Below are 10,061 nucleotides of genomic sequence, written 5' to 3'. Positions count from 1 at the left end.
GAACCGGAAGCATAAAAGCCGGCCACCAGAGCTCAGTCGGAGCCCAGCCACCGTCGGGAGCAGACATGCCCGAGAGGGCTCGGGACTGGGAAGCTGCTGCAGCCCAGAGCAGTTGCCCGGACTGGCTGGAGCTTCCCCTCACTCGCTACTGGGAGGACCCGCTGGAGCTTCCCCGTGCTACCTACGAGGCGGAACCGCCGGAGACTTCACCTCTCCCTTGCTGTTACCCCGAGGAACCCCCGGAGCAGAACTGGCTGGACTTCCCCGAGGAACTGCCGGATCTACCCCCCAGCCCAGGCTGCGAGGAGCCCATGCTGTTGGACTTCCCGGGAGCAGACACCCCGGACCAGGTAGGCCCCGAGGGGGGAAATGGAAGTGGCCCGGGGGCAGCCGACCCCAGTCAGGCTGCAGATTAACCAACGCCCATGTAAGTGTGTTGCGGTCAGGATCCCCACTGACCGTCAGTGGTGGTAGCCGCTGTCTAGGGCCCCAGGCTGGGACGCAGTGGAGTGGGTGGGCCTGCGTCCCCCCTGCCACCCCACTCGCGGGTGGCAGTCTTCCCCCCTCACCCCAGTGCTCAGCCTTGCAGCAGAAGGCCTGAGCCCTAACTGTCTTTTTGTATTGTTGCTCGGCCTTGAAGAAACAGGGCAGGACCCGAGTAAGAACAACAGGCCGGTGTGGCTCCCCTCCTCCCCAGGGAGGGTTGAGCCCCGGACACCCACCTTTACACAGAACAAAAGACTATCTATGGAGCCTAATCAGCTCTCCTTTTAAACAGTGGAGAGGGACAGGTCCCCACCCTCTCTCTTGATGCCTTCAAATCATCACAGACTAAGTACAGTTCTACTGCCCCTTACTCATACAATAAAAAAAACATTTCATCCCCCATTTCCCCCACATTCAAGTGGTTTGTAACCCAACCCCAGCCAAAATCTATCACTTGGACAACACAGCTCTGTTTGCTGGATACCTAGGTAGATTAGGTGTGAATGTAAATATAATCTGGCCCTGAAGCTTTTCCCCGCAGCCCCAGCTCATCACTCGCTGTCAGGGAGAGCTCATTTAGACTTTGCTTACAAACCATCATTTGAAATTATTAGGTTGGCCAACATCACCAAAATGAACGCACTGACATCATAAAAAACAACAGCTGTATAAGGAAGCAAGGAAGCTAGTCTATGTTCATACTTTTCAAATCTATTGCATTTTTTCAGATACACATATTTTATCATACACTCTATAAGCTTTTAAAGTGTGCATTAATGTTTCAGTTTATATTCAGATTTCCAAACAGTCACTAAATTGGTATGTAACTAGCTCACCAAACTGGGGGGGGGGGGGGTTTGGGGCAATGCAGGGGGGGTTTGGGGAAATCACTGTTCCCCAGCATCCAGGTTCTTACCACCACCAGCAGCTGCCTCCAACACCTGTACGTTCACCAACCAGCCCTGAGAACTACGACCCTTACCCTCTGCACTCAACCCCCATCACCATGCAGTATAGGCATCCTGAAGTGCAGCAGTCATTGCACAGCACTCCAGACAGGACACCTGTGACCTGTACAGTTCCCCACCCCACCCCCCTGCCCTTTTAGGATACCAAAATGTTGTGTGTCTGTCAGTAAAATAATTTTTTTTTCAATAAATAAATTCTTGGCTTTGAAAACAGTCTTTATTATCGCAGAAAGTCAAAGATACTTTAGCCCAGGAAAGAAACAGGCACTGCAAATCAGCTTAGGAAACACACATTCCTACTAACATTATAACCACTGCACTTTACTCCCATGCAAGGTACCAAACATTACTGTTGCTTTTCAGCCTCAAATTCCTCCCTCAAGGCATCCCTAATCCTTGCAGCCCTGTGCTGGGCCTCTCTAGTATCCCTGCTCTCTGGCTGTGCAAATTCAGCCTCCAGGCATTGAACCTCGGAGGTCCATGCCTGACTGAATCTTTCACCCTTCCCTTGACAAATATTATGGAGGATACAGCACGCGGATATAACCGCTGAGATGCTGCTTTCCCCCAAGTCTAGTTTCCCATACAGAGATCGCCAGCTGTCAGAACTGGAGAGAAAAAGGGGAAATCCCTAGGACCATTCAGACAGGGTGAGATTTTAGGAGAAGATTGTCTTTAAATTAGGAGAAAATTCCAGTGCAAACATCTCCCTGGGATTGTAGCTAAAGTTACCAACCAAAGCGACAGTGGCCAGGACACAAAGCCCTAAAACTAGCCCATTTAGCAGTGAGGTGATCCAGGGGCACTGGAACAGGGTAGACCAGGGGCCATGGTGGTAAGGCCACTGAGCTCTGCCCATTTTTTACATGGGCACAGTTTGGGGGCAGGAGGCCACTGCAAGCCTTGAGCATGCGCGGAGTGTCACAGGCAGTGGTTGTGCAGGGCAGGGCAGGGCAGCTGATCAGCTCCTCCCCATGAGGAACAGCCCCTGCCCGCGGTGCCAGCTCCTTCACAGTGCCAGCCCCTCTCAGTGGCCCCACCCCTGCACAGGCTGGGGGAGGGGCTGACTTTAGGGTGCACAGGCTGTGCTGTGCTGGGGCCCTATGTCCTGCCCCCAGAATGGGGGTGGATTTCACCTCCCCAACCCCCCTGCACTGCATGTGCAGAGAACCCAGTTTTGGGGTGCAGTGACTGGCACTCAGGGTGTCTGACCAAGTCACTCAGAGATTGATCCAAAAGCCTTTTATGTGAGTGGGAATCTTTCCTCTCCTTTCAAGAGGCACCAGATCAGGGCGTGGGATCTTCTTGTGCCTTGGGGTCTCTGCTTGCAAAAGAATTTTATTAACACTCAGGTTATCGGCATCTCTAGGGAAGTGGCTGGTGACAGTTTCTCAGTCATTGTTTGACACCAAGTACTAAGATCCATTGTACTTTGAATTATAATTTTGATGGTTCAACCCCCAGTGAGTATCCAATCAGCATCTTCACTGACATGAGCTGTGAATATCTAAAGGACACAGCCCTGAGCACCTGCCCCTTTGCCTTTCTCACCACCGCTGGATTTCAGTGTCTGCTCCCAGGTGTCTGCCCCCCCAGACTTTCCCAGGCCCCCTCTGTCTGTCCCCAGATCCCCTCCTGCAGCCAGGCTGGACAAGTGGCCTGAGAGCCTTGGGGACAGGAGATCTCTGGTTAGCCCATCCCCTGTACAGCGCAGGAGCCCCTGCACCAGCTCCCCCACACCCACTGCCATCTGCAGAGAGCCAGGAGTCCCCGAGAGCTGGGGAGACTGTGCAGGGAAACAGAAGCAGGAGCCGCCAGGCTAAGAACAGGTGTGACGGCTGCTCTCTTGGCCAGCGCACCCTGCACTGGACCAGGGACCCCTCTGTTTGTCCCACACCCTGTGCAGTGCAGGACCCCTCTTGCCAGCTCCCCTCACACCCGCTGCCCTCGGCCATTGGGCCCCAGCCCTCACCTGGTGGGGAGGAGCTTGGTCTCAGTACAGCACTGAGTCCCTGGCCTCTCTGCTGGGACTGACAAACAGGGAGAAAATGGGGGCAGGCCTTGCTGGGTGTGGTTGTGTTACAGGGTCACCTGCCCCACTAGGGCCCAGGCTGAGATCCCAGCACATTCCACAGGCCCCTGAGCTCCCATCAGATGGACTTTCAGCCAGGGCCGGTGCAAGTAAGTTTCGCACCCTAGGCGAACTTCCACCTTGCCCCCACCCTCCGCTAACCCCGTCCCCGCTGCAGCTAACCAATGCACCCTACCCAGGGTGCCCCCCTCTGCAGCTACCCCCCGCAGCAGCTAACCCCGCCAGGGGAGCTTGCCCCAGTTCACCTCGGCTCCGCCTCCTCCGCTGAGCACGCCGCATCGTGAAGGGAGGCAGAGTGGTGGTGATCTGGGGCTGGGAGCAGTTCCTCTGTGCATCCCTCCCCTATTACTGCAGGCAGCCCTCCCCGCGCGCTCCCCCACCCAGCTCACCTCCATTCCACCTCCTCGTCTGAGCAGCTTTTACACACCCCCAACCACTAGGCGCCCTAGGCGGCCGCCTAATTGGCCTAAATGGTTGCACCGGCCCTGCTTTCAGCCTCAGTCCGTGTGGTGGGTGGGAGGAATTGGGTTATTGCCCTGGGGGAGGGAGGAGATTTACCTGCTCACAGACAATTTTAACAGTTCTAAAGCTTCAACTTTTTGAATCTCAGTGTCCAGTGTCATTAAATAGTTCTGGTCTGACAGAAATATTCTCTGATCCCCCCCACAATTTCCCAGAGCTGTGAACATTTAAACTGGTAACAATTGGGATGAAATGCTGAAACCGGGATTTTTGTGCAACTGTGAAAGTTTACAATAAATATAAAAATTGCTTAAAATGAGCATTATGTATCAAAATTATATAGTATAAAACAAGAAAGTATCCCACCAATTCTGACTATCGCTCCTTAGACACACAGACCCTGCTCCTGCAGGCTCATCCTCACAGGGAGAGCTGACGTCCATATGAAGCCCCAGTGACCCTCCCCACCAGCACAGGGGCTGATTGCCAGACGAGAGCCCTAGTGGTAAATTTTTCACCACAACCTCCAGGGCTGTAATTTTACAGATAGGCCCCTTCCAACTGAACAGAGAGCAGGAGTCAGTTCCAAGAAGGGAAACACCCCCTTGCTGCTGCAGGCGGGGCATAGTGTGAATTCAGGAATTTGAAGCAAAAACTGTTACAAACTGCCCAGAGGGAGCCATGGCTGCAGAGAACCCCGTGGAAAGTCTCCAGAAGGAAGCGACATGTCCTGTCTGTCTGGAGTATTTCACAGAACCTGTCATCCTGGAGTGTGGGCACAATCTCTGCCGAGCCTGCATCAGCCAGTGCTGGGATGGATCCGCTACAGCCGCCTCCTGCCCTCAGGGCAGACAAACTGTGCAACAGGGAAACCTCAGGCCCAACAGGCAGCTGGCAAACATGGTAGAAATCGCCAAGCAACTGAGTTTACAGGCAGCAAAGGGAACAGGAGGGGACGGGGTTTGTGGGAAACACCAGGAGGCTCTAGAACTGTTCTGTGAAGAGGATCAAACTCCTATCTGTGTGGTGTGCGACAGATCCCGGGCTCACCGCGCTCACATGGTGGTTCCCATACAGAAGGCGGCCCAGGAGTACAAGGTAGGGAACTGCTGTCCTGTCTAATGGATAATAACCTGTAATTCAAATCCAAAATTAATAGCATCACAAGTTTCCTGATACTAGTGTATCTGTGTCACTCAGCTGTGTGTAGCCTTCATTGCATGAAAGAGGCTGTACAAATTAATGATACTCCAGCCTGGCAAGAAAGGCAAGAGAACGATTTAAAAATTGTCTGATGTGGGAAAGTTTTCTCTGAGCAGCTGAAACCTTTTCAAACCCAGCTCCCACCAGTGAATTAAGGGAACTCTCTGCAGACCGGAAGTCATTAAATGCCCAGTGAGGTTTGATTCACAAGAGCTGCAGGCCAGTCTATGTGGGAGCGCTGCCTTCAGACCGGAGAAGGGGGAGTTACAAGCTGTGGCTGTTGTTACTGACTGTGTCACAGTGTTTATTATTGTTATTGGCATCCCAGCAGCCCCTACAGCCCCCAGATGAGATCTGACCTCAATTGTGGGGGGCCCTGTAGAAAACCCAGTGAGAGACAATCCCTGCCCTGAGCCATTTACAGTCTAACTCAGAGTTGGGCAAACTGCAGCCTGTGGGCTACATCCGGCCATAGGCCCATCCTGCTCGTCCCGTGATCTCCTGACTGAGGAGGCTGGACCCTCCCCCTCCCATGTTGTTCCACCCCCTGGTCTAACTGTACAAGAGAGACAAAAGGTGGGAGGGGAAATTGAGGCACAAAGAGGGGAAGTGACTTATCCAAGGTCACTCAGTAGGTCAGTGTCAGAGCTGGGTATAAACCCCCATTTTTCCATGTCCAAGCACCAGTGCCCTAACCACTAGGCTACACTGTCCCCCTCAGGAGCACGGAGCAGTGATGACGTGGACAGTAGGAGAAAAAGACTCCTTGAGAAAAGCCCCAGACTTACCAGGGAGACGAGGTTTCCCACGGGGAATCTGAACTCCTGTGTTGCTCCATGAAGGGTTAAACTTAGATGCTACCGGTTTGCACGAGAGGAGATCACTGGGCTAAACACTGTGTGGGACCCCAAGCACCTTCAGTCCACACACAAAAGGGCTCTAGACAGCTCAGGTCCATGCCAAGTACCACTGGGATTACACTGGATTGTAGCAAAACTAACCCCAGGCTGGAGCTGACCGGTGCCAGTCTGACCTGCTCTGATGTGTATGTAGGCAAGGACCAGCCAGAGCTGTTCTGTTTGTCCCACCAGGCAGCCTTTAGAAATCTCCCAGAATGCACTGCTTCCGGGATCTTTACCAGGGAATGGGACAGTGGGGACCTACCCAGAGGGCATTGCCACGGAAAGGGTTTAGGGCAGCACTGGGGCAAATCCCAACAATTCCTTATACAAATCTGCCTCATTAGGAGGGGCCCTGAGGCATCCCCAGAATATAGGATATGCCCATGCCTGCCTGCATGGGGGCCTCCCGCACCTGAATCGCTCAGCCTGCTTGGGCCCTCCCCCGCCTTTGTCAGCTCCACCCCACCTGCATCATTCTGCACTGAAGTGCCACTCACACCCCTGCCCCCACCCTCCATCCTCGGTCTCCCCTTCCCTCTTTTTCACCGGACGAAGCCACACCCAGTGCTGGGTCCCTACCAGACATGAATAGTGCTCTACAAAACTGGGATTGTGCAGCTTCCAACCAAACGAATGGCCTCCCGACGTCTCATGGGGTTTGCCCCGGTGTTTAGACCAGCTCTGCCCAACCAGTGAAGTCCCCAGGGCTTCAGGGCTGAAATCCCAGCCCATATTGAAACCCTGGTGGCTTCTGGGATTTGTATCACTTTGTTCATTAAACCTCAAAAACAGATTTATTGATTCACCCCCATGTGACTCCAATGTCCTGTTATGCTCTGTACCACTCATCAATTCACAAATACCAATAAAGCTTGGTTATAATTGAGATCTCTGTCTAATTACTAAAAAAGACTGACTCTGAATTGGTAACGAGTCTGATAATGACACACTCCCAGTCTGCACTGATAAGGTTTCATCTCCTTGGTGGCCCTAATATCACAAAGTGATTAGGACCAACAGTCATCTTGGATGAAAAAACGAAAAGCTCCACACCCCTCTCAACCATTCAAATTCAAGTTCCCAAATCCTTTCTGTTTCTTCAGCCAAAAATCCAGACCCAATTGAAGACTCTGAGGGCAGAGCGAGAAAAGCTGCTGGGATTGAAAGTGACTGGAGAGGGGAAAAGCCAGGAGTATCTGGTAGGTGCCTGTTGTTATGAAGCAGCAGGGCCTGGCAGTGGGAGGTCTGTTTGGAGGCAGATTCCTGTGTGGCCTTGGTGAACGTGGGCTTGTGCGTCTTTCTCCTTGACTATGGATTCCTGGGTTAGATTGGTGCATAGACAAGCCCTAAGTTTCCATTTCAGCTGATCAGTTAATGTCTAGCTCTTGTGACTTGCCCGGAAATCCCCCCCAAGTGAACTGAATGTCCCCGTGAGGTGCTGTCCACTGGGTCTGGTCATTTCGTGCATTAACATGTTTGTTTCTTTTTTCTCCCCTGGTGTCTCTGTCAGTGTAGTGCTGAGTCCTGCCTCCTGCTGCTCTGGGTCTGAATTCCCAGAGGCCATGAATGACATAATATATTAACATGACAGATATGGAAACCTCCCTTTCAGAGATACAGGGGCTGAAGGGGAAGCTGTGAGAGAATCCTCTCCCTAGGGTAAAGTCAAATGTCAGAAATCTCCCTCCTGCACACTCAGCTCTCTGTGAAAGGACCCCAGGCTCCATCCATGTCCCTGACCAGCCCTTTCCCTATTTTCATACAGAAACAAACACAAACCGAGAGGCAGAAGATTGTGTCTGAATTTCAGCAACTGCGGCAGTTCCTGAAGGAACAAGAGCGACTCCTGCTGGCCCAACTGGAGAAGCTGGACGAGGAGATAGTGAGGATCCGGAATGAAAATGTCAATAAACTCTCCGAGCAGATTTCACATCTCAGTGAGCTGATCAGTGAGCTGGAGGGGAAGTGTCAGAAGCCAGCGAGTGAATTCCTGCAGGTGAGACAGGGAGAAACAGAGGCGCCGGTTCCATTGGTGCTTAAATGCCAAAGCACCCATGGAAAAAAATTAGTAGGTGCTTAGCACCCATTGGCAGAAAGCTCCGCCCTCTACCCCCAGTGCCTCATGCCCACCGATCAACTCCTCCCCCTCCCTCGCAGCACTTCCCATCTGCCTCAGTGATAAGAGGGAGGGTGGAGGTGTGGCATTGGGGAAGGGGCGGAGTCGGGGCAGGGACTGGGGTTGAGCACCTCCAGGGACAATTAGAAGCCAGCACCTGTGGTTAGAAACATCCCAGATCCCCACACAGGGAAGGGAGGGCTCCTGAATCATAAGCACTGGAGCCAGCGGTCAGAGATCTGAGTGTAAGTCGGCGTGTGCGTTGCTGACATGTGAGTGACTATTGTTCTTTCCAGAGTTACAGACAGAGATATCAGAGATGGAAAAGCCCCATTAGGTCAGGGAATCCATGGCCCTGGGATCAGGGCAGGGCCTCTCTTCCCCATATTTGCAAAATCCTTTCCCTGGGATCCCCTGTGTGAGTCAAATGGAACTGACAGTCTTTCCTCTCTCTCTCTCTCCCTCTCCTTCCCTCTAGGATGTCAGAAGCACCTTGAGCAGGTACGTAGCTCCCTCTCGATCCCCCTCGCACTTCACAATACTGGGAAAGAGCTTAATGGTGATGTTAGCACTGCATCTCCCCAGGGCTTTACAGCAAAATGTGTGGGGAAGGTCACATTCTAGATACAAATCTCTCTGATCAACTTCATCCTGAGGTTCTCACCCTTGCACAGAAAACTCTGGGATTCTCCATGCAGTGGGAAGGACTGACCTCAAGTATTTCCTAGAGATGTCACCTCCCTGGGGGACTGGCCTCCTCAGGATAGTGGAGATGGAATATAGGCCTGTCACTGCTGGGGCCCTGGTTACCATTCAGCTCAGGCCAGCAGTGGTCAAGAGTCTTTCCCGCCTGAGGACCGTTTGGAGACCTGTGTGGAATGATCTGGGGAGGTGGGAGTTGGTGCCTCAGTCTAGTTCCTAGGGGCCAGATTTCTGCAGCTGGGAGAAGCAGAAGAATTCTAACTCCAGGCCCATTGGAGCAGCGACTCCCTAGCAACCACTTAGAATGAGTCTCACTATGAACTGTCATCACATGACATTGTTTCTCTCCAGGTGTGAGAAGAGGAAGTTGCAGCAGCCAGAGGAGATTTCTCCTGAACTGGGAGAGCAAGTCAGTGGTTTCTCCCAGAAAACTATTGCGCTACTGGAGGCTCTGAGGAAGTTCAAAGGTACCTAGAACGGATCTAGGAGGGGAAACTGGGATAAGTGTCTGAGGCTGTGCAAAGAGAATGGCGCTGGTCAATTGGTTCATAATTACATTATGCTACCATTTAATGTTTGGATGAGAATGCCACACACTTAGGATCCAAGACACTCAGACTGATTAATTCAACCCGTTATTTGTTCCAAAAGCATGGCTTGCCATTACAATTACTGTTAAAGTAAGAAAAGACCGACATACTGAAAGAAATACTGCCCAGTTATCTTCTCCTGTGGCATAGGCAGGTCATGATGCATTTCTCCTATGATGCTCCTTACAATGTCTGACATATTATACACATCCAGAGTATATATTTATTAGTTCTTTTCCAATCCCCTTTGAATTTTATTAATAGGAAGTATCCTGTATAACTCAAACACTACACATGCATGTGTGTTATGCATTGTAAGTATCTTCTAATTGGCAGGGCTTTTGCTGTCCAAGCTATTTTCAAGTTATTCTCGTTTCTGATTCGTTCATTACCAGTCATTACACACTGACGTGCACGGGTCACTTTGACCCTTTTCTCCACATGGGATTTTTTGGACTTTGCTAACTGCTCCTGGGCAGCACATTGTGGGCAGGGCCGGCTCTAACATTTTTGGCGCCCCAAGCAAAAACAAGGAGCGCC

At 51.9% G+C, this 10,061-nt stretch overlaps 1 protein-coding gene across 1 annotated transcript; it reads left to right on the top strand.

Annotated features, from left to right (window-relative positions):
• The first annotated feature begins 4,674 nt into the window (after positions 1-4,674).
• On the top strand, positions 4,675-9,406 carry LOC120393830 (zinc finger protein RFP-like). Its single transcript, XM_039518322.1, has 5 exons — positions 4,675-5,106; positions 7,217-7,312; positions 7,879-8,109; positions 8,708-8,730; positions 9,283-9,406. The coding sequence occupies exons 1-5, from the start codon at positions 4,690-4,692 to the stop codon at positions 9,404-9,406; spliced, it is 891 nt and encodes a 296-aa protein (XP_039374256.1). The 5' UTR covers positions 4,675-4,689.
• The last annotated feature ends 655 nt before the right edge of the window (positions 9,407-10,061 follow it).

This window comes from Mauremys reevesii, unplaced genomic scaffold (assembly GCF_016161935.1).
Source record: "Mauremys reevesii isolate NIE-2019 unplaced genomic scaffold, ASM1616193v1 Contig34, whole genome shotgun sequence".
Taxonomy (NCBI): domain Eukaryota; kingdom Metazoa; phylum Chordata; order Testudines; family Geoemydidae; genus Mauremys; species Mauremys reevesii.
This window is presented reverse-complemented; position numbering and strand designations above follow the sequence as displayed.

What these genes read in the sequence shown, in the direction of transcription:
- LOC120393830 (XM_039518322.1), top strand. Translation starts at nt 4,690, where the DNA reads ATGGCTGCAGAGAACCCCGTGGAAAGTCTCCAGAAGGAAGCGACATGT. An exon ending in AGGCGGCCCAGGAGTACAAG is followed by an intron (nt 5,107 to 7,216) that starts GTAGGGAACTGC and finishes CTGTTTCTTCAG; the next exon opens with CCAAAAATCCAGACCCAATT. An exon ending in CAGCGAGTGAATTCCTGCAG is followed by an intron (nt 8,110 to 8,707) that starts GTGAGACAGGGA and finishes CCTTCCCTCTAG; the next exon opens with GATGTCAGAAGCACCTTGAG.